Raw genomic sequence first — 26,229 nt, 5'->3', positions numbered from 1 at the left:
ATCCATTAACAATGGTGCTTTCGTAACTTCGTCAAAATGAAAATCCCAATCTTCCTATTTCATTTGCACCGTTGTTTTTGAAATGAAATTTAGTATTGTTGATCCAAGAATAGAAAGAGATTACATTTTCAGAGCAATTACTATTTTTAATTAGTGAGTTTGTGATTGTGGACATTTGTGCTTGTGGAGAGATTTTTCAGTGTGACTGGAATATGGGTGGTACACCACGTGTCATTATATAAATTGTGAAATATATGTGTTAAAAAGTTAATAACTTAAATATTAAATTTTTTTACCACTTATATAAAAATGAGTATTTATCAAATCTAGCAAAAAATTAACCCTTAATTTCAAAAATGTCACTTAAAAAAAAAAAAAATCAAATATATCCAAAATTTCACTTAAATAGACACAAATACCCTCAAATTTAACAATTAAATAAATTAAAGGCTTTTTAGTTACCGTCGTCTCGGTCCAACTTCACCTTGGCTTCTACACTCCACCACCATAACCTTATCCCCTTCGACCCCCTCATCACCGACATTGAGCGCCGCCACGGTTACCGCAAATGAGAGCATCATAATTTCAATCATGCCTTCAACGCCTTTTTTCTTACTAATATCATTTTTAGTTTTACATATAGAAATGGTTTTTAAAGTCAATCCATATGTCGTTATATGATTGTAGTTGTGAGACTCACGTGGCGCCACATCATCACACTAACAGAGCAATTGACAGATTTTTCACAAAAAAACTAAAATGATCACGATGGGCAAATTCAAAGAAATACTAAAATGATTCATGATAGACAAATTCAAGAACACTACTATTGATTATCATTAATTATTAAGGATCAGATTAAGGAGTTATGTCAACGTCACGAACCATATTGGCTAAAAGCCTTTAATTTATTTGATTGTTAAATTTGAGGGTATTTGTGTCTATTTAGGTGGAATTTTGGATATATTTGAAAGATTTTATAAAAAGTGACATTTTTTAAATTAAGGGTTAATTTTTTACTATATTTGATAAATACTTTATAAAAACACATAATGTACTAACTCATATTCCGATCATAATGAAAAATTTCTCATGATTGTGGTCTAGTTTTTGGATGTTTGTCGGTCAGTCCGAACACCACACTATTAACAAAAAGATGAATTATTGTTAAGTTGCTAAACAAAATTAGGTTCACTATCAAATTGCAAATGTTCAAAACATATTTTCATTGTAAAAGATGAGAATTTTGGATAAGGATAAAAAAAATAAAAATAAAAAAAGCATCAAAACTATTTTTCTTCAATTAAATTTAAATTAACTTTATCATTTAATGCTTCGCTTGCGCAATTTGCACTTCTGATTGGTTCCATCCTTGGTACTCCACTTTACTGAAAGCAGCTAGCTAACGTTAGTTGTTATTGCGTCTGATTATCAACGGAATTCAGATGGGGTTGCGGTGGGATGCGACACAATGAATTATGGTTGCCTAGCTTTCTCAAAAACCAACAACACTTGGTGGGGCCAACCAATTGTTTTGGCTGGGCCTTTAACCGAGCCATATATGGCCAGCGCACCGCCTCCTTTGGCTCGAAATCTTTTTACAAGGTTCAATTTAGTCCACTATTGAAGATGAGTTTTTTCGAACAAATGGGCTATAATTAGCCATTTGACTCTTCATTGGAGGAAACCTAAGTAAGAGGTCTTAAGTTTGACTCTAGTATAGAACAAGTTAAATATCAAAGGATAATTTTAGGGAGACCAAATTTCTTTGCAAACCAAATGATGTGTGACCAATAAGAAATAAGCACGTTAATCAACAATTAAATAATAATCCAATCATCCACATCCTCATCGTTTTGGTTTGTAAAATTTGATTTAGAAATTTAATCTTCATAGCATTATTTAATATTAAATTAATGCGGTTGGTTGTCATGTGATTGAACCTAGTAGGCCACCTCTTAGAGCAGTTCCAGCATGTGAAACCTCCCCCCAGGCAATACACTATGCTGTCCACCCAGTAAACAGTGACTGCCCTTAATGAACAGTAATCGCCTTTTGCATCTCCACCGTTGCACTTCAATAGCCCTGGCAATAGGCAATAAAATATTAGTATTTGTTATTTATAAAATAATACAAAATAATTTTAATTGTAATTTCAAATAAGATTTTTAATCGTTCTCGTTGCGCCACATGTCATTATACGAAAAATTATTAAATAATACAAAATAATTTTATTTGTAATTTCGGATAAGATTTTTAATCGTTCTCGTTGTTTACCGTTTCGCATTTTCTGTGATAAGATTTTTGTATTAAAGGAATAACTGGTATCAAACTGGGTTATCCTTGTTTCTGCATCAAATCAATTGAGCACCATATTGCTTTTTCTTTTTTTAGTTTCGAATTTGCCCTTGTTTCGGAAAAAAACTCTTCTTCTCCAAACCTCACGCCAGCCACTTCCACCAAGAAAACCCTCCTGCCATCTCCCCATCTCTCTCTCTCTTTGAATCTTCATGGTGGTGGACAGGTAACATCAGTGCAGGAAGACCTCTCAAAAAGAGAGAGAGGAGATGGGAGAGAAAGAAAATGAGAAGAGGGTCGGTGTTGGTGGCGCCTCCGCCGTGGTAAAACCTGCAGAGGGAGGCTGCGGCGGCGTGAAGTTTTGGGTCGTTGCTTGTGGTTGTTACTGTTACTGCTGCATCGTCGTGATCTGGGTTTGGAGGCCGGACCTCAACGGTTTAATTAAAGAGAGACAAACAACGACATAAAATGTGCAAGGGTAAACACCGAAACATAAAAACTGAAATCACCATGTGTCAGCCCTGCGTCAGGTCCACCTCGAGCTCGCGGGCTGGCGATTCCTCACGGGCCTATTACCCAGGCTTGCCCAGTCCCTGGGGCTCCCAACGCTGGAAGGCTTCAGCCGGGCTATAGAGCCTTGTTTGGTCCACTGTCCCCTGAGCAATCCACAACGGTGGACTTGCTCTTAGTATAAATAACATCATGGTATTGAAAAAAGAAGAAATTTAGTATTGTTTTGGAAAAAAGCAACCTAAAATTTTACATCATCAATTATCGGGCTTTTGACATTGAACTGAGCAGAACCCAACGCTTTAACCGAAGCCCATAGAGCACAGCTTTCGGGCCTACATCCAAAAAAAGCGTCCATATTAAACTCCCAACCCCAGAATATAAAAGCCTTCAATCCATCACTCGCCTCCCAAAACCCTAGAGCGAGCGAGGGAGCACGATATAGCTTCACAAACCTTCGTTCTCTCTCAGTCGCGGCCGCCTCTGCAACCTGAGACCCAAACATGAAGGTTTCTCTCTCTACCCAACTCCCAACCTCCTCCCTCTCTCCCCTTCTATCTATCTCATCCTTCTCTGTTGTCGCTGTTTTCTAATCCTGTTTGCATTTTCTTTGCAGTTTAACATCGCCAATCCCACCACTGGGTGCCAGAAGAAGCTCGAAATCGACGATGACCACAAACTGTACGTCCTTTTCCATTTGGGCTTTCTTGAAATGCTATAAATTTTTCAACTTTGTGCAATTTCAGCCATGATTTAGTTCTTAGTGGCTCCTGTTGTCCCTTTTAATGTGTAGCTACAATACCGTGAGCATTTGCTTTGCATTTCTGATTGTTGTTCGATATGTTTAATTGGATTATTGGGTTGTTTGGTGTTTAGATTTATTCTTGAATATTCATTTTGTATTTCAGATTTGTTTGTAAGATCAGTTTTTTGTGAACGCTAAGCTCTTATGTTTTATACTTTGGTTAGAATGTTAGCATTTTATGCCTGATTCTTTCCCAGAAGTAGTTTAATTAGATTTTGGCTCGTATGTTTTAGTCCTGCAGTTGGTTAGATAGTTCGTTGGGCAAAGGTTTTGATTTAATTTGCTTCTGTATTGTGTAGGCGGGCCTTCTTTGACAAGAGAATCTCCCAGGAGGTTAGCGGAGATGCCCTTGGAGAGGTATTAAGCTTGCCTTTCTTTTGCGTCTTTTTTCTGTTTCTTCTTTTGGTTCCAAGTTTTATTGATTGTTATCTGTGAAACAGGAATTTAAGGGCTATGTTTTCAAGATCATGGGAGGTTGCGACAAGCAAGGTTTCCCCATGAAGCAGGGAGTGTTGACCCCTGGCCGTGTTCGCCTCTTGCTCCACAGAGGTAGTTTTAAACTCATGCTTTATTTCAGTATTTGTTCCATTCATGAATAGATTCCCCAGAAGCTTGTCTTCATTTTAACTAACTTGGTAAATGTATTTGGTCAGGCACTCCTTGCTTCCGTGGTTATGGAAGGAGAAATGGTGAGAGGAGGAGGAAGTCTGTTCGTGGGTGCATTGTCAGCCCCGACCTCTCTGTTTTGAACTTGGTGATTGTGAAAAAGGGTGACAATGACCTCCCTGGGTTGACTGACACTGAGAAACCTAGGATGAGAGGACCCAAGAGGGCATCTAAGATCCGTAAACTCTTCAATCTTTCGAAGGAGGATGATGTTCGCAAGTATGTCAACACATACCGTAGAACATTCACGAACAAGAAGGGTAAGGTTTCTTAGTGGTTGCCATTCTGTATGTTATCTATGTCGTTGTTATAGGAAAAGCATGCCTTTGTGTCTTTAGCTTGATAAATTGATGGACTTGTTTTTGTTTTTTAGAAAACGATTGCTGGGGTTATTACATATTATTAAAATATACGTATGGCATAGATGTAATTAATTATTTTCTCGGGTGCTTTGCTTGTGCATAAAGTTTGTGCCTTTGGAGTGTTGGATTCATATGCATTCCCTGTATTGTTAAATTTTGGTTGTAGTTTGGTTTGATGGTTCCTTCAATTTTTAAGCTTGGTGATCGTATCTGGTTTCGCAGGCAAGGAAGTCAGCAAGGCTCCTAAGATCCAGAGATTGGTCACCCCGTTGACCCTGCAAAGGAAGAGAGCTAGAATTGCTGACAAGAAGAAGAGGGTTGCAAAGGCCAAGTCTGAGGCTGCTGAGTACCAGAAACTCCTTGCATCAAGGTTGAAGGAGCAGAGGGATCGCCGAAGTGAAAGCTTAGCCAAGAAGAGGTCCAGGCTGTCCGCAGCTTCAAAGCCATCCGTTGCAGCATAGATCTGTGCTCGAGTGATCTAATTTTGGTTAAAAGTAAGAAATGGATGTTACTGCGTTGTCTTAGTATTTTTTTTTTCCAGTTTTTGTGCTACTTGATGACTGCTTAAAGTGTTTGCTCTATTGCTGTTGAGGTTATTGGAATTTTCACTATGAAAACTTTCCCGTTTTATTAATATATTGGAGCTTTTTATTCAAGAGCATTAATAATTTGCTACTTTCCCTTTGGTTTTCTCTGTAATTATGACTGGTTTCCCCTAGCCGTTAGCACAGTTTCGGTTTTAGAATTTGGACATGAGTAAGAAGCTCTCCCTCCGCCTGAGCCGTTGGGCGTGGCTGTTCCATCTGCAGTGTTTTTCTGTATAACAGAGCATGGCTATCCACTCTTCTGTTTTTACTCCTCCATCCCAACTCCGATATCTTTTCCAGCATCTGCAGCTGTTCCGCTAACCAAAGCCCCTTGTACACGAACACCATGTCTACGGCAACAACTCCATTTGATGTTGTTGGCTTTACCTTCTTCGTCCTCACTCATCTGTAGCATCTTCTGCCGTGCATCTAATTCGGTTTCAGAAGTAACTAGGGTCCGATTCCGATCAATCTCGCTAACCCCTGGTGGCGACATTGACGGGCACATGATGAACCCATACAACAAAACTATGCTTTAACTCTTCTTCAGCCACGCCCCAGAAGAGAAAAACGCTCGAACCGAGCTTTTCGTTGCAATTTCTCTTCTGGAGCGCGTGAGTTCCCCTCCAACTCCAAGGAAAGGCGTGAGCACCTCCTCTTATTTAGCGTTAACATGAATGAGAGTTTCAGCATTAACAAGCAACGGCATGTTTACTTACATGGCACGAGGGTGAGATTGAGAATGTACATGGGAAAAAAGCCAATACCTTCCCCAACCCACCCACTCCATTTTTTTTTTCTTTGGTTTTTAGTAAACACGTGAATTGGAATATACCCATTTCTTCTCACTTCATTTCTTATAAGTAAACTTGATTTAACATAAATCAGTTGAAATAAAAATCATCCAACCAGGTTTGGGCACAATCACAATAAGGTATCAAACTCATTACCAACAGAATCGCCTCCACATTGGTCAAACTTACAACTCTGCATATATTTTCCCTTAATTTGCATCGTTTTGTTACTCCATACACCAAATTGTTCCTTATGTCGATGCACAAACTGCCCAAATCCTTCTTGTAGGAATTAAATCTTCTCTTCTCTGGTCTTTTGCTTGTTTGAGTACCTTTCAAGTGTTGGATGCATACTTATTCTCTCAATTATTGTTTAATGTACCATGTTAAACTTGGTTGTTTTGTTATCAAGTGTAAAAGTCAAAATCATTCACCTGAAAGCGTGTTAGAATCAAATTTTTCGTTAATGATTCACCTGTTAAGAAACCGTTATTAAGTGTCTAGGGTTTGAGTTGGAGCATTACTTTATCAACCCGAGTATTGCGTGGCATGTTTAATAGCGTGTCTCATCATACCGAGCAAGCAAGAACAATGCCCTCCAACAAAATGAAAACCCAACACAAATACATGACAGTATCATTTCTGATTTATTAAGGTGTCACACTCTTGACGATGGCAAATTTGTACCAAAAGCCCAACCGAAGTGAAAGAAGAACATGCTCAAGTACAACGAATAATGTTCATCTATACTAGACGTGATTTCCCACAAATATGTAACGGTTTGAGAGAAGGGGAGGGAGATTTGAACACCAGCCCAAAATTTTGCGAGCTATTCAATCTATTCCTGAGCACCAAATGTTACCTAAATGATCGAGTTCGGAAGGATTGGAATAAATAACTTTTATTGAGTAATCCATTTCTTACCTCCAAGTTGATAAAAAAGAAATTCATTTCTTCTTTCAAAATACCTTGAAAATAGTAGCTTATCCATTCCAATCTAATCATGTATACCAAGCGAGGCCTATGTTTTGATTATTTCTACACTGATTAACATGAATATAATGTTTGACAAAAAAAGAAGGGAAATAAATCACGTCAGATACAACAAAATAGCCATGAAACTCCTATTCTAGTATATATAAAGTGGGGGTACATTGGCTTCTGCTCAATTGATATCATGATTGCACACATTCTTTGGAGCTTATGAAGTGATAAAACAACAAATTAGCAGCAGACAGTGCTTGGTACGGATAAATCATGTCTATTCTACTCCAAAAAGTGTTAAATTTTAGGATCCAGGGGAAACCCTTTGTAATTATTCAACTCTCCCCACACTACTTGCTCAACTTCTTCCCATGTTTTCGCCGTCTTGAGTTCGTCCCAGATACTAAAAATGGCTCCCAATACATTCTCGTCATGCAGAATACAGTAGCACCTACACACAAAATCATCCAAAATAAATCCAACTCTCATTTTTTGGGGAACAGTTTGCACCAAACACATTGATGCAAGCTCGAAAGATGACAAACTGACGATACTGATAGAGACATGAAGAGAGACTAGAATTTTGTAATTTTCCTATTGAAACAAAGGATATACTTGTTCTAGATTCTGGAATCCTTCCCATGTCAAGAGCCAAGACCCATCTCAAGCACCAAGACCAGAGCAACACGATTGAGTATCGGTTTGGCTCTTTATTAGATGTATTACCTAGCAGAATTTCAAAACTCATGGCATTGTCAACTGGCTTTACATCTAAGTCACTGCAACCTCCCTACAGACCTTTTGCTCAAGTTTGCTAAAAGTTTGGATAACACACGGGAAAATGAATACAATAGAAAACGCCTAAATTCTTCTAAAGTACATTAAGAGCATTAAATGGTAAGTTTCCAACTAAATTGATAAAGCAGCATATACAAAGATCGTTACTTACATCGCGTGGTAGGAAAGCTGTCCAAACTTGTCTCCACCCTTAACAGACTTTTTCTGTGATTCTGCACTCACTAAAGGAAGTTTATAACTTTCTAAAAGTTGCTTAAGGAGGCGTGTATCACCTCTAAATACATCCAAATATATGGGTATTATATCATAAATGGGGTCACCTGTGAAAGCAATAAAAGAATCAGTTTGGAAACAGTATGTACAAGCAAAAACATCATATTAGAAAGCCAACCGAGTGATATTGGAATGTGATTCGATATGAAGACTTAATCCAATTAAAGATATGTATTAACTATATAATACTTTATAAATATACGTTATGACGATCATTAACAAGGATAACTATGCACATGGTAAAAATAGCCAGCATCGCATAGTAAAGAATGCAGTGGAAAAAAGATTAACCATGGAAAAGATAAAAAGAAATAACATATAATTTAAGTAATGCAATGAAGCAAGTACAGAACAATACATTGAACACTAATTCAAATAAATACCAACCTATAGAAAGATCACTGAAATCAAGAATGTGGCTAGGACGCCATGATTTAGTCCCTGCACTGATGCCATTTCCATTCACTGAACCATTGGTTACCAGGCCATTGTCTTTGGTGTTCTCAATCAGGCAAGAATTAGCACCACATGGTTCCATGTGAATATTATCATCCATGATATCTGAGTGTATCCAGGAACAAAGTTTACCCACCTTGTTTAAGCCATTTTCATCCTGAAACCGTATATGGTCAAATAAGACCAAGCATATGTATGGTTTTGAAAGAGAGTGATCTACATTAAATTATTATAATTGAGAAACCGATCTTGACATGTTTATGACAGATTGGGGTGGGGTAAAAACCTCGAATATGTGAAGGAACTTGGCCAAATCATCTGGTAAGTATTCATCGACTTTCTCGATTAGTGTGGTAGGAATTGGATCTCCCCTGCATATTGAAACCCAGATACTTAAGAGCTGTCCCAGTTAGATAATCTCGTACTATGTTTTAAAACATATTGGAACTCAGATTACACTAATAAATACATTTGACCACCACTACATGTACTGAAGAACAATAGATTCAATAAAATCTCTCGGTCGGTAAAACCCAGTTCTGGAACATCACAAGACATCAAACCTATAGCCACTAATGCCCAAAAATACATGCAATGAAACACGCAAAAACAGGAAACAAAGAACATGTGTGGCATGTGTAAGATATATAAATCTGGATGAACCATATGCATAGGAAAACAATGTGCTTTATCAATTAGCACAGTACTTTCAACTAAGTCTGAAAGTGAAAGATTTGATTGAAACACCATGCGCTTACTCAGGCTATTGATAATCACCATCAAGACTCAATACCTTCAACTTGAATATCTAATAATGTCCCTAACCTTTGGGATAATCCAGCCAGTCAACCTTTTCTAGACCATCCATCAAAGTAACCCAACCATGTCACCATTACTATGACAATATGACAGTCAACACCTGCAACTGATTAACTAAAGCTATGAATTGAAAATCTAAGTTATAGTATGCTATCAGAACTAATTGACAAGACCTAGCATCTACAACAATCACACCTATTAAGAATGGTGTCTTTTTATTTGTACTAGTTCTCCAATCGCATTTTGAGTTCACCACAGATACCTTCCACTGAAGGTCAGAAGTTAATATTCATTTTTCAGTTTACTATGATGTACTATGTTGCAAGAGATCTTTGGTAATATATAGATGCTACTGTCCGAAACAATTTGTCTGTCATAAACACAGCAATCATGTATGGAGTAGTATATCATCAACAGGCACCATAAATAAGGTGTAGAGTAGAATATTATCAGTACAGTAAATTAAACAAATTCTGAAAAGTAAAACCCGTCTCGTGATAGGCATAAAAATACCATTTACTCAAGCGACTTGAGGCATCCTTCTTCTTCCTGAATAGAGTTCCGATGAAAATATTCCATTCAGCTGGAACTTCTGATTTATCCTGAACAGCCTCCATAAAACCATTAGTTAAAGGCATATCTATTTCTTGTTCAATATCCAAAAAAGTTGAGATGCTTAGAGGTGGTTGAGGCAAGAGATGGAGGTTGCGGAGCTGCTCTCCCAGAAAGGATGCTAAGTTCAGTGCGCCTTCCAATGAAATCGTATCTCTTCTGTGAAAACAAACCAAAACCAATTAAAGAGCTATGCTAATGTATCCTCTAACAGATCAGGAATGAAAATTCTTGAGCAGCAGTTGAACTACAAGAATGAACTTATACACTAACTTCACTTACAACTCTGCATATATTTTTCCTTTGCATCGTTTTGTTATAAGATATGGCCATATTCTTCTGCATTCAGGTGAGCCGATGGTTTCATTTGTTGGCATCCCGGCCTTTCTGTAATTAAACTGTTTCTTACTCCATACGCCAAAAGGACAAACATCTGCATTTAACTTCTCAGGAATAAGATTGCATCTAGCAATCACATCAGGAACTGTTTTGGCATCCCATGGTATAATTCTGTAAATTCCATTCTCAAGATAAATGATCCCACTTTCCAAAACATCAGGCATGTGATTTTTCAGAGGGGAGTTGACTTTGCATAGGAGATTGTAAAACTCTAGCTGCAATGGCGTACTAAAATGTCAGATGTATGTAAAAAATGCTGCAAGAAAACAATTAAAAGATAGTACCTCTGTGCCTAGACCATAAAGTGATCTTTCCAGCCCTTCTTCAACAAAAATTTTGACTACGCAGTCGCTGAAGAGATAAACCTGTTGGAAATGATTAAGAGGCATAAGGAGGGAATCTCCAGGCTGGACATAATCATCTATTTACCTAATACTCAACACATTTTTTTTCATGTAATACACTAGAACTATATGAACTCCAAAACTTCGACTCTAATGAATTGAGAAAATTAATAATAGAAAGTTTGGTCCTCCCCTAATACAATTTGTCATAATCTATGATCCCCTCAGCTTAAGTTCCAGGTGAAATTATTCGCATTAACAATATGCTTATAGGTAACAGATACAGTACTGTGGTTTCCATGGCTACTTTAATATGCTCTGAGGCCTACTGTAAACTTATTTCTTCTGTTGGGACATGACTAGCCATTGGTCATATTATCTCATATAAGAGGCAACAAAATAACTGACAGCTTCAAGGGGTTAAGTCAGAATTCAAACTTGAGAATACGAAAAATAGAATTCCTTCCTGGTATTTGAGCTTTGCTAGTGATCCAATCCTGAACCCCTGCTCACCCACAGCTTAGTTGACCAACAAATTCAAGGGTATTCGCGACCTTATCATTATTCTTCATGAGTGTTCATTCTTTAAGGTTTAGGTCTTTTTGTCAGATAATATGTTATTCTAGCTCCACGTAATTCGATTATGGATTCCTTATTCGCACATTGTACAAAGATTTCATGCTTCAGTATTGTTTCTCTTTAAAATAAGTGAGAGAGCGAGAGTTAAAACTATGAGTTCAAGATACTAACAACAGTAGTATAGGAGCAATATGTTCACTCCACAAATGAAGGCATTAGCAGATATGCAGAAACTTTCCAATTTAATAAACTTCAACTTACAGGATTGCTACCCGTGCCAACGGGAAGCTTCTCATCTTCTGCTGGATGAGGCAAATTATGGAATGCACAAATTTCTGACAGGCATTCAGACCATCTCCCCGCGTTTAATGCAAGACAAGCTCCCTAACATTCACAGCAAGAAATAAGTGGTTTACTATATATGTAAAAGTACAAGCAAACATGTTAGTTACGGACTGTGGAGGGGAATGTATGTCACTGGCAAAGGATCTACCACTTTATAAATTAAATCCCGTTTAGAAATCTTGTTATCTTCTTCTAGGACTCTTAAATATATTATACCGGCAACCACTTCATTAATTGGTATAAAAGCCAATAAGGAAAGCATGAAGAATAGGTTGACAAGTAGAAGTACCTTCCAGATTAAGTCTCTCATTCCTGCTTTTGCAAACCAAAGCTTAAATAACCATTCTCTCATTTCTCGTTGTCCTATGCAATTGCCAGAGCTCCAAGGAGAGTTGTAGTGATCTCTCTCTTTATCCAGATACATGGCTAAAAATTTTATGTCATAAGAAAACCCCTGGTAACTTCTTTGTTGTAAATCATGGTCATTAGAAGCAACATCAGCATTCTTTTTTTCTCCAGGTTCGAGAGTCCTGACTCTTTTCACTTTCCTAATTGGATCAGAGATACCAGAATCATCTTTATTATTTGTGGCATCATCTGAATTTCCTTCTTCATGTGCAAGTAATCCAGCACGGCAAACTCCCTTATGATGATAACCAGGTGCCATGTCTAAACACACAAATTCAAAATTTTTGGGATTTACAAAGTTCTGGGTAACGGCAATACTTGGTTCCAGATTTAGGACACAGTGCCACCATCCACTTGGAACGAAAATCGTTTCCCCTGGAAGTTGGGTACACTCTATTGGTTTGTCTTTATCAGCAAGAAGTGGATAAAAATCTAGCCACCACTGAAACACACAAAAAAAAAAAAAGAACCAATAACAGCAAACTTTAAAACCACAATCGAACATATGAAAAATCACAGAGGATTAGAATATCTGAATAAAATACCTGCAGTGAAGATGGAGTTTCGATATTGACATCACCATCTTCTTCGTTTACATGTACCGTGACACCTAGTGGTACTCTGCCTGGAGGATACAGGGCCCACCTTCACAAAATGCAAACTTGACCTCAGTTATTTAATTCAAAAAGAGCAAAAAAGAAAAAAGAAAAGAATTGAAGAGAAAAACAGTACTCGGCCGATTTGACAAAAGGGGAATGATATATGGTGTAATAACTATGAGGACAGAAACTATGTGGTTTATGGGATGCATTAAATAAATATGTTGATGATATTCTCAAGTCTTGTTTAGTTAGCATATCCTCATGCCTTAGGTATAAGATCATGAGCTATCCTATCCATTAACTGTAAGAGTGAGAAGAACTTGGGAGGAGTTGGAAAACAACAAAATAGAATATCATTAAGTCAAATTCAACCTGGACAAAATAAAAAGCAACAAAGAGACTATGTAATTGGTATAAATTTAGAAACAGTTTTGGACTAATGGAGGAACTTGAACAGGGAAGAAGCAGAACAAATGCAGTAATTACACAAAATGGAACAGTATTATTAAACCCAGGTCCCCCAACTAGCACAGCATAAGCTGTAAAGATACCATATTCTTAAATGCATGAGCTTTTGAGAACAAAGTCGAATTTTACCTCTTACGGCCAACTAGTAGCGTATTCCAGGCACTGGTCAGAGCTGGATCAACATGCCAGGAGGCACCAGACCTCTGTGGCCCAATAATGAGCCACCTAAATGGTGGTCGCTTGTCTCCATCTAAAACATCAAAAAAGTCCTCTTGAAATAGACAAGGCACGCTGTAATCTTTCAACAAGGCAGGTGCAACCTCTCCAAACTGCTTTAAAAAGTTACATTACAGATCAAAAAAAAAAAAAATATATATATATATATATATATTCAATACAGACACACAGAACCATTGAGCACCTTGTGGTCAAAAATATATAGGGGATCCTCATCATGTTGAATTTTCAAGTATGAAACATAATCCTTGAATTTCATTGAGACTTTGCGAGCACTCCTTCGAGAAATTTTGAAAGCTGTATCTCCATATTTCTGCAATAACTGGTCAAATGTCCATGTATGCCTTGCAGGCCAAGCATCAGCTAATCCAGTAAGCAAAACCTGATAAGTGTTGACAGTGACCTATGTGAATAACACAAACAACCAATGTGTAGAATAAACAGCATACTAATCTTGATTACCAATTTGCAACTCAAAATTCTCAATAGTACAAGAACATCAAGAATAAGAAAAAGGTCAAATTTGGACAAACCCCAGGTTTTCATCTCTGTTTCCCTTTTATTCTCTGAGAATAAAATGAATACTGTAGAAAACACTAACAAATAGTGACCACAATCAAAATCTGAATCTTCAGGTTCCATGTTAGTTAAAAAGTTAAAAACTGCTCCGGGGAAAAAAAAAAAAAAAAAAAAAACTAATTCAGACATGCTATAACTTGTGAAATTGGTTGATGAGAGAGTGGTGGGAAACTTTAGGTTATTGGGGGAGAGTGAATATTTTAAGCTGTGAAAATAGAAGCATGGCCAATGCAGGCATAGAGGCGCTGGTGATTTAAGGTTTAAAGGGGTTTATTGGTTCCTTTGCCAACAGACGTGGCAGGCTGTGGTAGTGAATAGTGACATCCAGTGTAGTGTGTAAAATGGTATTATGGTAATGACTGTGGTAATGTGGTTGGTTATAGATAGGGGTTAATGTTGTACACATGCTACTGATGATGCCGAGGGGATGGTAATGGAGGGTATGATATGGTAGAATAGAATTAGCAGTAGGGTAGAATGGTGGGGCAAAGTTTCAATGTGAGGTGGCCAACATGAAAATCAGTTTCTTTAAAATAGAAAAGAAACTATTTCTCCTTTCATTTCTAAAAACTCAGCACACATTCGGGTATGGTGCATCCAAGGGGGTCATGTGAAAGAGCATCCTCTTTTCTCAAATCTAAAACTTAACAGAAGACTGCGTCCGCATATGATCAATGGGAAGAAGATAGAACTATTTTTCCACTGTTAATTCCGCCTATATTATGATTCAAAAATGAATCATCATTATTCATCACTGTACCGGTTTCTTTCCATCATAGTCACGAGAAAAGTCTTCCAAAGTGAGGTCTTTCTTCCTTTCCACATTCCCATCGTCAAAAGCAAAACCATCCAATGTGGTATAGCACCTGTATAATCTTCTGTACAAGAACAATGAGTTGAATCCTGCAAAAAATACGAAACGACCAAAACCATCCGCAGGAAATTATAAAAGAGCTCATCTTGAGAAGATTTTCAATAGCAGAGAATAAAAGGGGACTTGTATTCGAAAGACATGACATCCATTACCATCAAAATAAAGTGGTTTTCTGCCAGCCTTGTCGCATTCATATGGTACATGCTCCCTGCATCCAAAAATACAGTAACTCGAATTCAAATTCCGATAAAAAACAATGCACAGTGAATAGATAAGCACAGCATAAACTCCCATTCGTACAAATCAAGTGCCGTCTTCTTCCACGAGCCTTTATACTGGAGCGGACCATTTACTTTGCTGAGGCATAAACTCATCCAAAGTGGCTCTTCATTGCATAGTATGTACATCACACTGCAAATTCCAAATGGCAGAAAAAAAATCCAATAAAATTCGATTAAACTAAAATCAAAGACCAAAACGCTAAACTTGAAATCAGAACAGAAACATTTCACGTCCAAATGCACATCAAAATTCCAAAATTCAAAATTCAAGCGGGAACCTGCTAACGCAAGCGAGGCGAGCGACGTCGCGATGAGGGAGGTATTCCAGGATGTCGCAGATGAGGTCGTCAGGGAGGACTCGAAAGTCTCCGAGAGCGGCCGGCCGGCGATCCGTGAGCCCTAACGCGTGGGGCTGAGAATTCTCCATTGGAGATTGGAGATTGCGGAGAACAACAAAACAAAGCAAGTGAATTGGAATTCGGCGGAAGAGAAGGTGTGCGTTCGTTGAAATTGCGAGTGGGCGAGTATGCAAATGGAACGAGGGAGAGGCAAGGGGCTTTGGGTTTTTTGTTGGGAGATTTGCAATCGGATTTTGCCGCGTCGACGTAGGCGTGTGGTTTTTCCTGTGTACGCGCTACGCGGACTTTTCACGCCATTTCGAATTTTCCCTTCCCTTGCCTTTCTGTTTGATCCGGTTTTTGCCCCTGTTGGGTGGACCAAAGATTCGCGCGGCGGAGCGGGTGGGGTTTCAGATGAGCGAGAATATAGGTGGTGGGCTTATTTTTACTTTTTATTCATTATTTTTAATTTTTGACTTTCAGATTAAATGATTTGGATAAGAACAACGATAAGAAATTAATAAAGATGTATGAGGTAAAAATAGATAGTGCTATATACACATCATATTTTTGAATCACATAAAACGGTGTTGTGAATAAAGTCGAACGAACTACGTAGTAATTTTTCTTGAAAAAATTTCAGAATCGGAATTTTCTTGTTTCATTAAAAAATATTTCAAATGATACACTAATGGAATTCAAAGGAAGCTTTTATATATAGTGACAATAGTTTTTAATATATTTCAAGGAATTTTATTATTTTTTAAACATGTCAAGCATAGACAAAAATATAAAAATAATTAAAACCTAACCCAAAAACATGAAAAAAATATTTTAAAATACCAATCATACCCCTAATATTTTAGGCTTTTAATAGAACTTAGCTCTCACAACTCTAACAAAATTAATATATGTCATAAGCTCATCCAATCATCGACTATTGATGCAGAACAAGTTTTGAAACCATATGTATTGTATCATTTATTACTATAATCAGTTAAATCAGTCCAGGATCATTTTTTGCAGAATCAGTTCAACCCGTTTTTGACAATTTTTGTAGAATCAGTTCAGCCTGTCTTCGACTATTTTTACAGAATCAGTTCAACCCATCATCGACCATTTTTGCAGAATCAGTTCAATCCGTCCTCGTCCATTTTTGCAAAATCAGTTCAACCCGTCTTTGACCATTTTTGCAGAATCAGTTCAACTCATCCTCGACCATTTGCAGAATCAGTTCAACCTGTCCTCGATCATTGTTTTAGAATCAGTTCAACTCGTCTTTCTTGCATAATCAATTCCTCGACTATTTGCAAAATCAGTTCAATCCGTCTTCGACCATTTTTGTAGAATTAGTTCAACCCGTCATTAACCATTTTTGCCGGATTCGTTCAACCCGTCTTTGACCATTTTTGCAGAATCAATTTAGCCCGTTCTCTACCATTTTTGCATAATCGGTTCAAACTGTCTTTGATCATTTTTGCAGAATCAATTTCAAATACATGTAAAATCAATTTTGTATACTTTTTTTACTTTTAAAAAAAATTTATGCAACTTAATTGACTTTAATACTTTTTTTTTATTATAAAAATATGCAACTTTCTTACTCATGTGAGGGAGGTGAGGGGTACGGAAGAATCAAGAGCATCGTGGAGCACGAAATTGAATCAGTTTTATATATTTTTTAATAGAATAAGTTTATATAGTTTTAGAAGAATTAGTAAATGGGGAAGCCTAGTTTGTGTTGGGTTGGGTTAGATTGATATTTACTCGGTGCTTGTAAGTTCCAAAGAATTTACTTTTTTATCAATCAAATTAATTTCAAAGTTCAGTAACATTCTCCTTCAAATTAAATTAATCACTATGTATTAATTTAATTTCTCTTGTGTAGTGTCACATCCCCGCCGGGGGTCCACCACATGCCGGGCCCGCTCCACCACCGTAGCATGATATTGTCCGCTTTGGGCCCCAACCATGCCCTCACGGTTTTGTTTCTGGGAACTCACACGAGAACTTCCCAGTGGGTCACCCATCATTGGATTGCTCTCGCGCGCTACTCGCTTAACTTCGGAGTTCCGGTGGAACCCGAAGCCAGTGAGCTCCCAAAAGGCCTCGTGCTAGGTAGAGATGGGAATATATATATATATATATATATATATATATATATATATAAGGATCACACCCCTGGGCGATGTGGAATGTCACAATCCACCCCCCTTAGGGGCTCGACGTCCTCGTCCACACACCACGGCCAGGGTTAGGCTCTGATACCAAATTGTCACATCCCGGCCTGGGGTCCACCACATCCTGGGCCTGCTCCACCTCTGTAACACGATATTGTCTGCTTTGGGCCCCGACCACGCTCTCACGGTTTTGTTTCTGGGAACTCACACGAGAACTTCCCAGTGGGCCACCCATCATCGGATTGCTCTCGCGCGCTACTCGCTTAACTTCGGAGTTCTGATGGAACCCGAAGCCAGTGAGCTCCCATAAGGCCTCGTGCCAGGTAGAGATGAGAATATACATATAAGGATCACTTCCCTGGGCGATGTGGGATGTCACATGTAGGCTCCATCATGTATTCAGTCCTTTGCGAGTTGATTGAACGATGTCCAAATTTATAATGATATAAGATTGACACTTGTTTTGTAATTTGGTCTTTTGTTCACTTGGATTAACTTTTTTTTTTTATCATTTTAAAAAGTTTGAGGGCATATTTGATGTACTTGATGAAACAAATAAATTTGAATTAGGTTTTCTAAAGTCTCATTCCCAAGTGTAACTATAATTGTTTTAGCTTGTGGCAAAAAGGTGTGGATGCCCAACCTCCACATACTACATCATCTCTTTGAAGTTTGAACCCCGAGAAATAAGGCGCCTAGGTGGCACAAACAACTTCAATGCTGGAGAGATAAGTGTGAAAAGATACAAAAAATAAAGGGTATTTTCGTAAGTTAAACTCTACAGGAAAAAAAAAAAACAAATGATGTCATCTTTCGTATTTATTATTTTTTGTCTCCCCTTGAAATATTTAAAAAGTGTTATCTCAATATAAAATTAAGTATTAAAAGTATACTCTGTGTAATTTTTGCTAATTCAAATATGTGATATTCCTAACGTTTTCCTAAATTTCTCTTATTGCACCAAAATTTTTGCTCACTACCCCCAAACTCCTGTAGAGTTTGCGAAATTTGCCTCATCTCTTATTTATCATTATTTTTTTTGAACAAACGATATGTTTTACAGTAAGGGAGAGGGTGAGCTTAGCCTCACAATGAGCTAGCAGTAATGTGCTTCAAATTCATCTTTGGTGAGAATTGAATTTAAAACCTCTCACTTACAAGTGAATAGAAATACCACTAGACCGTAGTACTAAGTAGCCTCATTTATTTTTTAAACCTCTCGAAAAATGGGAAGGGAAAAAACGTTTGTTCGTTTAGTATAGATAATTGGATTGGAATTAGAGGTGCAAGTTGCAATGTTGTTTTTTATTTTAATTGTAAATTTTTTTACTCGAAACCCGAAAATTTTGAATCTGAATATTTTCAAAAACCTTGGAATGGAAATTGAAATGTATTAGATATTCTAAAATTCTGAATATTCGATTTTTATTTTTTCAAAGTCTTCCGAACTTATTTTGATACAAAAAAATTTATGAGATTATCCTGATTCCAAAATTTCCGAATTTAATAATTGTGATCCACTTTGATCCTATTGCTAAATTTTGGAACGAAATTGAAAATGTTGTTTCTGATCTAATCTTTCTGAAAAACACTTCTAATCAAAATAGAGAACTCTCATTTGGAAATCTCAAATTCCCACTTGTAAAAAATCATGTGCGGGAGAGAAACACCATTTTTGAGTTACCCATATTGATTTGAGGATTGCAACTAAACGTAATGGCAGCCCAATCTCATTAGAAGTTCTTTTTCTTCCATGGACCCTCCCCAATCAAGAAGAACAAAACTTACCAAATCCGGCCCAAAGCCACTTGGATTTCAATTAAAAGGGCTCAAAAGTCAAACTGGTGTGTCGGGCTTAAACTTTGGTGTATACAACCCACCACTGACCACCCATAAGATAACCATGGTTAACCATTAACAATTAAAAATGAGTGCTAATAAACACTTCCAAATCCAGTTTTTAATAAAAATTCCGACACCAATTTTACCCTCTTGTAAAATGACATCCAAGGACCAAAGCAAAAAAGAAAAATGAAAAATTCTCTTCTTTGTTTACCATCTCTCTACAACTCTCTATTCCTTTCAATAAAATTTTCCTCATTTTCAATGTTTCTTCTTTAGTATGCTTGGAATACAGAATTATATACCACATGTTATTTTATAAATGGAATAAAGTTTATCTTGAAAATTTATCTCTACTTATATAATGCTATATAATGTAATGTTCTAGACTGAAAAATCTCTCCACAAGTAGGATACACCGATGCACCCGAAGAAATTTGAGCTGGCAAACCGATCAATGATGATTATAATATTATAACAATTTTTTTTTTCGAAAAAAGAAAATGTTTAAACACAATAACTTAGAAAGATCAATAACACCTACAAGAAAATGACGTCCTCGTGAAAATTTGGGGAATTGGCTACAATGATCTTTTAGCATATCCTCGGTATGATATTTACAACTTGGACTCGTGTCGATATTTGAGATCAATAACACCTACAAGAAAATGACGTCCTCGTGAAAATTTGGGGAGGCTACAATGACCTTTTAGCATATCCTCGGTATGATATTTACAACTTGGACTCGTGTCGATATTTGATTTTAATTAGTTCAACAATTGATTTTGATTTCTAATCATTTTAGCCACTTTTTAAAAACATTTTTCCTGACTTGTCACACGATAAATCTTAGGAAAAATAGCTACAGTAAACGTATTTTGACATTTGATTTACATAAAGGAAAGTGCTAGTTATATACCCACTTTTACCTCCCACACCTTTGTTAGTTTTCGGCAATTGATCTTCTTCAATTCATTCGATCCGATAAAAGAAATTTAAGAGAAGTAAAAATGAGTGTGTTGGTAGCACTACCCTTACATAATCATTTTCATTAACGACGACATGACATAATGATAGCACAACAATTATATAATGACTACATAATAAACACTAACGATGTAGTGAAGATTTAGATAGTGAGAACATGGGGAATAGGAAATGGGTAATGCTAAGGAGACTAAATTATGTAAATCAAATGATGTGATTATTGATGATTGAATTATTAATTAAGCGTCAATCAACATGCCTATTTCTGACTAATAACACATCATTTAGTTTGCAAATTTGATAATTCTAGCATTATTTGGGAATTGATCCTTGTAACAGGAAACTTAGCCTTGTTCTCACTGAGATGGATTGTCTGCCCTTCCCATCCCATACCCTTCCCATGCCCTCTTATTTTGTGCAGTCACGGTTAAGCCACGTCAATATTTTATAATTTTTTTTATAAAAATCATATGATAAAAAATAAATATTGACGTGGTTTAACCGTGATCGCACAAAAGATGAGAGTATAAAGAGAGTACGGGAAGGAGAGGGCAAACAATCCATCTCCTTGTTCTCACAACAACCGTCAATTTGACAAAGTACCAATCAACCTTACATGACATCAAATGTATTTAAATAAGTCTTAAAGAATGACCAGAACATGACGGTGGCGGCGAGCTAGTTACACGTAAGTCCTCCACAGCTGAATTTGAAGCCAAGATGTAGGCTACGAAGCTGAATTTGAAGCCTTTCACCTACCACAACCAAGGTTCATAAACTTTGCGGTCTTCTTCGCAATTCAACTTGTCCACCTCGATATGTATATAAACTTTGCGGTCTTCTTCGCAATTCATCTTGTCCATCTCGATATATATATATAAGGAATTATTATTGACATTTCAAAAATCTCATTTTACACTCCTAATAAGTGTATTTATCTTTTTTAATATAAAAAGTTTAAAGTGTGAAATGAAATTTTTGAAATATTAATAACAATTTTCTAAATATATTCAAAGAGGGGCATATGAAATGTATGCATCACACATGGCATTGCGGTCTTCTTTGCAATTCAACTTGTCCACCTCTATACATACATACATATATATATATATATATATATATATATAGGGTATTGTTATTGGCACTTCAATTTCATTCTACACTCCTCACAAGCGTATTTTTCTTTTTTAATATAGAAAGTTTGAAATATGAAATGAAATTTTTGTAGTGCTAATAATTATATATATATATATATATATATATATATTCGGAGAAGGGCATATGAAATGTATGCATCACACATGGCAAAGTCAAAATCATACGCATTATTTAATTTATTTTTCCTTCGCTTCAAAGTTCAAAGTCTCAGACCATCACTTCCAGTACGTACAACACACAACATATATTATCTCTAAACACCAGTGACGTATTAGCACACTGCAGTTTGGAAAAGATGAATAAAATAACTTCCAGGGTTCTCAACCCTTGAGACCATTCTACAGACCTAAAGCGGCAACCGGGTTCTGTGACTTGATCCTTCTTTTCCTGAGGCGCTCGGCAATGATAAAGGCGAGCTCAAGAGATTGTGAGGCGTTGAGCCTTGGGTCGCAGTGAGTGTGGTAGCGTGAGCTAAGGTCGTCGAATGTCACAGTGCGTGAACCTCCAATGCATTCTGTCACATTCTGGCCTGTCATCTCTAGATGAACACCACCTGGGTGGCTTCCTTCTTGCTCGTGCACATCAAAGAACGCTCTCACCTCCGCCTGAACAAATAGCAAATAATAAAGTTTAAGTACAGCTGAACCATCCTTGTTATCAGATATTTCTAATTCACAAAATTAAATAGATAGATATACACGAATACAATCTCCCACCAATTCCCGCTAAGACAATTAGTGCTTTGTGACGCAAAACGGGCTGCTAGCCGATTTTGAAAACAATTCCTTACCTACCAGAATTGTCATTTTAAAACTTCTTGCCAATATTTTCCCCCATTTTCTCTTCTCCTCCAACCCCGCCAACAAAAATAAAAAGAATAAAAACCCGAAGCTCGAATATGCTTTTCTAATGCTTCCATCGACTGTTATACCAAACACCCCTTACAAGACATTCTATTCCCACCTACTACACCTACACATTGCGCCATCAGACGAGTCAATTTGCTAGGAGATGATCATTAAGACGTCTATCTTTGAAGTTACAGAATGGCCACCAAGTGGGACACTTGAGCTGGCTGCCCCCACCCCAACAAACTTAAAGAAATTTTCAACAATATGGATTATAATGTTGAGGAATTTGGCCTTCTATTGAATGCAAATGTTGGTGGACGACAAAGAAGACAATAGAAAATTGTGACAAATAGTCACTCAGCGGGTTGTCATGATTCATGAAAGCTTAGCTGAAATAAAATAGGCAAAGTGCCATGACTACGAGGACTTAATTAGACAAAATCAACAAATGCGTACGGAAGCAATGTGCAAGCCAAATCAAATTTATTTTTGTTCTCATGGCTGCTATAAGCTTTCAACAAAAACATTTATTATTTACTAATTAGGTGCTCTGAACCAACATGTTTATTAATTACCACATGACTAATCTACACCAAGTGAGCAATAAACCTAACAGTTGAATAAAGAAAAACGCTAAAAGATAAGAATCATACCCTTATGGCATCGAAAGGACGTGTTTTGAGGCCGCAGGGAGCCTTAATGGTGTTTCCATGCATTGGGTCACTGACCCATGTGACAATCTGTCCAGCCCTGCGGACTGCCCTAATAAGATGAGGAAGTTTCACCCTCATGTTCTCAGCTCCCATTCTTGTGATCACTGTTATCCTCCCAGCTTTGTTCTGAGGATTCAAAATCTCAATGAGCTTAACAAGCTCATTTGGATCCATCTTATCGCTGACCTGCATCACAAAAGTGATCCCATATTGATCTCCTCCATTGTAATTAGATTGAACAGGACATATACATCATACGGGAGATGAATTACCTTGATTCCAAGGGGATTGGCAACACCTCTAAGGAACTCAACATGAGCACCATCCAGTTGCCTGGTACGCTCACCAACCCAAAGCATATGGGCCGAGCAATCATAGTAAAGGCCGGAAGTTGAATCCAACCTAGTAAGAGACTGCTCGTAAGGCAAGAGCAAGCACTCATGAGATGTCCAGAACTCAGTTGTTGTCATGATGGGGTGATCGATTGTGAGCCCGGCAGCGGTCATGAATCCTAGGGCCTCATCAACCCTGGAAGCTAGCTCCCGATATCTGACATGCCAAATCAGGATAACACATGTTATTAGGTAGAACTATTACCAAAGCTAACCAAATAAAAATTGGAAGTTTGGTACACTTCAAGTCATATCAATATGCTATTATTGGATAAAAATTTGGTACGAGTCATTAGGTGACATACTAGTTCCGGGCACCGCCATGACAAGATTACTAATAAACATGTAGAATACCAAACCTAACCAAATCAAGATTTAGAACTTGGTACACTTATCATCATATTAATATGATTCCAACAATTGTGTTTTAGAAAACAACTTGTTATTCATTAGAGACTAGAAAAGCAGGTAATTTGGATTATTAGGAAAAACACATCAAACACCACCAGACAATGTGATATTATGTAACCATCGCTATCCACACACGCACTAAAGGTTACTCATGCGGTCCCGAAATTAATTGGCGAAAAGAACACTAGATTCCGCAATTTACATCTGCATATCTTTGAGGTACAGAACATAGCACAAAAAGATACAAAAGGTTAAAAAGTCTTTTAACACATAAATGACGAATATACTCGATGAAAGAACAAACAAATAGGCAAGGCAATGATAATGACTGAGGGCATAGGCATAAACTCACTAACTCGTGATCACCGACACCCAAAAACACCAAAATCTAATGAAATTAGTTTACTTTTTTAAGTAATTAAGTCTTTCACTTGTCCATGCCACATGATTCTATTTAATTTATCACTAATCTAAGTTCTAACACAGTAAAACTGAAGAAACATACCTATCACCTTGCTCGCTGTGCTCCGTGAAATCCAAGTTCCACTGTGTGACCCTCTGCATAGCTGCATAACCTCCAGTAGCGAAAGCCCTGAGAAGGTTGAGAGTAGCAGCAGATTGACAATAGGCTCTAATCAGTCTCTGGGGGTCTGGAGTCCTCGACTGTAAATCGAAGGCGTCTCCATTCACATTATCCCCTCTGTAACTAGGCAGCTTCACACCGTTCTTCTCCTCAAAAGAATCCGATCTGGGTTTCGCAAACTGACCCGCCATTCTTCCCACCTATGTAAACAACCACACCCAGTTTCACAATCCATTTCAATTCCCACAATTACACACAAATTACTGAAATTTCAAGCAAAAACAATGGACCCAGATTCACAATTCAGTTCAATCCCCAAACTTGCTCACAAATTACTGAACTTTCATTGAAATAACATAGAACCCGGAAAATTTCGTATAATTGGGAAAAAGTGTTACCTTGACGACGGGCATTTGGCCTCCGAACATCAAAACGACGCCCATTTGGAGGAGAATTCTGAAGGTGTCACGAATGTTGTTGGCATTGAACTCCTTGAAGCTCTCAGCACAGTCCCCACCTTGAAGAACAAACGCGTTTCCCATGGCGGCCTCCCCGATAAGCTCCTCCAGGTTCCTCGCCTCACCAGCGAACACAATAGGCGGGAACGAATCGAGGGTCCGAAGCACCGACTGGAGATCTTCCTGATTCGGGTACTCCGGCAATTGCAGCGCCTTCTTAGATTTCCATGTCTCCAAGCTCCATTTCGCCGGAACTGCATTGTGCTTCGTCACCAAAGAAGAAGAAGACGCCGTCTGAGCAGCCTGCTGCTTCGGCGGCTTATCGGAGACAACTGGGTTCTTGGCTGGCTCGGCGGCGTGGACGGCGACGATTGGCCAGACGGACTTGATGGGCAGAGAGGGTTGGTGAGTTCTGGAAGAGGGTAAGAGAGACTGACCTTGAACGAAGCCGGATTTGGTGGGAATCAGAGCGCTGCTGCTTGTGAGCGACATTTTTGTTAGATTTTCTGAAGATTTTTTCTTTTTTTTTTTACTTTTTCTATAGGGTGTGAAGGTACAATGAGATTGGAGAGAGAAATCTCAGAGGCTACCTGAGGAAGGAAAAGGAGATTGGGAGGGCTTTTATAAGAAAACAGGGTGTCTTTACAGAGAGATGCGGTGTTGGGCAGTTGAGGGGATGAGTGTGGGTTGTTCCGGGGTTTTGCGGGTTGTTGGAAGGGTATTTTTGGAATCAAGCGTTTCAACAATTTTGGGTAAAAGTCAATATACTTTTGCACAGTGAGTAGTAGGTGGTTTTGGTTTTTTTTTTTTTTTTGTTTTTGCTAATTTATTATGAGACTAAACCAATTCTCCTTCCTCTTAATATAGATAATATTGTTTATAAAAAAAAAAAAGTTTTTTTCCTTCAAATTTTTGGTGTATTTTCACTCATCATATTTTAAAATTTATTTAAATTTATTCAAGCATGATAAATAGAGAAACAAGAATATTTCTTCCTCTTAAAAAGAGAAACAAGAATATTCCCTTATATTCTTTTACGATTCGACAGAAAAAAAGAGAGTAGGTAAGGTGCATGTTTTGGGTTTTGGAAGCCGAGCTGAATTAGATTTTTAAACATTCATTCATTAATCTGTATTATTATTTGTTTTTGTGTGTGGAAAATGTGCACCAAAAAAGAACCACATGGGTAGCTCTTAATAATTACAAAAGTGAGCATGGAACAAAGCTCTCTCAATC

General features: G+C 37.6%; 3 protein-coding genes across 3 annotated transcripts; 1 reads left to right on the top strand and 2 right to left on the bottom strand.

Annotated features, from left to right (window-relative positions):
* Positions 1 to 3,167: 3,167 nt before the first annotated feature.
* On the top strand, positions 3,168 to 5,297 carry LOC125475916 (40S ribosomal protein S6). Its single transcript, XM_048581338.1, has 6 exons — positions 3,168 to 3,317; positions 3,425 to 3,489; positions 3,913 to 3,970; positions 4,054 to 4,162; positions 4,267 to 4,539; positions 4,864 to 5,297. The coding sequence occupies exons 1-6, from the start codon at positions 3,312 to 3,314 to the stop codon at positions 5,100 to 5,102; spliced, it is 750 nt and encodes a 249-aa protein (XP_048437295.1). The 5' UTR covers positions 3,168 to 3,311; the 3' UTR covers positions 5,103 to 5,297.
* Positions 5,298 to 7,122: 1,825 nt separating this feature from the next.
* On the bottom strand, positions 7,123 to 15,839 carry LOC125475915 (F-box protein At1g78280-like). The gene is made up of 16 exons (XM_048581337.1): positions 15,359 to 15,839; positions 15,100 to 15,210; positions 14,952 to 15,007; positions 14,686 to 14,828; positions 13,531 to 13,728; positions 13,239 to 13,438; positions 12,585 to 12,684; positions 11,921 to 12,481; positions 11,548 to 11,670; positions 10,648 to 10,728; positions 10,247 to 10,578; positions 9,866 to 10,123; positions 8,820 to 8,904; positions 8,465 to 8,690; positions 7,956 to 8,124; positions 7,123 to 7,457 (listed from the first exon to the last, which is right to left on the bottom strand). The coding sequence occupies exons 1-16, from the start codon at positions 15,505 to 15,507 to the stop codon at positions 7,304 to 7,306; spliced, it is 2,946 nt and encodes a 981-aa protein (XP_048437294.1). The 5' UTR covers positions 15,508 to 15,839; the 3' UTR covers positions 7,123 to 7,303.
* A 5,898-nt stretch (positions 15,840 to 21,737) lies between these two features.
* On the bottom strand, positions 21,738 to 25,634 carry LOC125475914 (phospho-2-dehydro-3-deoxyheptonate aldolase 1, chloroplastic-like). The gene is made up of 5 exons (XM_048581336.1): positions 24,934 to 25,634; positions 24,458 to 24,735; positions 23,422 to 23,698; positions 23,090 to 23,335; positions 21,738 to 22,190 (listed from the first exon to the last, which is right to left on the bottom strand). Exons 1-5 carry the CDS (start codon positions 25,483 to 25,485, stop codon positions 21,924 to 21,926), a joined length of 1,620 nt encoding a protein of 539 aa, XP_048437293.1. The 5' UTR covers positions 25,486 to 25,634; the 3' UTR covers positions 21,738 to 21,923.
* Positions 25,635 to 26,229: the final 595 nt, after the last annotated feature.

Source organism: the organism of the source record quoted next, unplaced genomic scaffold (genome assembly GCF_019419815.1).
Source record: "Pyrus x bretschneideri cultivar Hongxiangsu unplaced genomic scaffold, Pyrus_bretschneideri_v1 Contig17, whole genome shotgun sequence".
In the NCBI taxonomy this organism is placed as follows: Eukaryota; Viridiplantae; Streptophyta; class Magnoliopsida; order Rosales; family Rosaceae; genus Pyrus; species Pyrus x bretschneideri.
The sequence above is the reverse complement of the archived record's forward strand: the minus strand, read 5'-3'. Positions and strand labels throughout refer to the sequence as shown.

Bases quoted from the DNA above. Each gene is read 5' to 3' on its own strand.
- LOC125475916 (XM_048581338.1), top strand. The intron at 3,490-3,912 runs GTACGTCCTTTT...TGTATTGTGTAG, and splicing joins ATCGACGATGACCACAAACT to GCGGGCCTTCTTTGACAAGA. The intron at 4,540-4,863 runs GTAAGGTTTCTT...CTGGTTTCGCAG, and splicing joins AACATTCACGAACAAGAAGG to GCAAGGAAGTCAGCAAGGCT.
- LOC125475915 (XM_048581337.1), bottom strand. From the start codon at position 15,507: ATGGAGAATTCTCAGCCCCACGCGTTAGGGCTCACGGATCGCCGGCCG. The intron at 10,729-11,547 runs GTAAGTTGAAGT...CATTTCCAACAG, and splicing joins TTGGCACGGGTAGCAATCCT to GTTTATCTCTTCAGCGACTG. The intron at 10,579-10,647 runs GTACTATCTTTT...ACGCCATTGCAG, and splicing joins TTTATGGTCTAGGCACAGAG to CTAGAGTTTTACAATCTCCT.
- LOC125475914 (XM_048581336.1), bottom strand. From the start codon at position 25,485: ATGTCGCTCACAAGCAGCAGCGCTCTGATTCCCACCAAATCCGGCTTC. The intron at 23,699-24,457 runs GTATGTTTCTTC...TTGGCATGTCAG, and splicing joins CACAGCGAGCAAGGTGATAG to ATATCGGGAGCTAGCTTCCA. The intron at 23,336-23,421 runs GTAATTCATCTC...TTTGTGATGCAG, and splicing joins CCAATCCCCTTGGAATCAAG to GTCAGCGATAAGATGGATCC.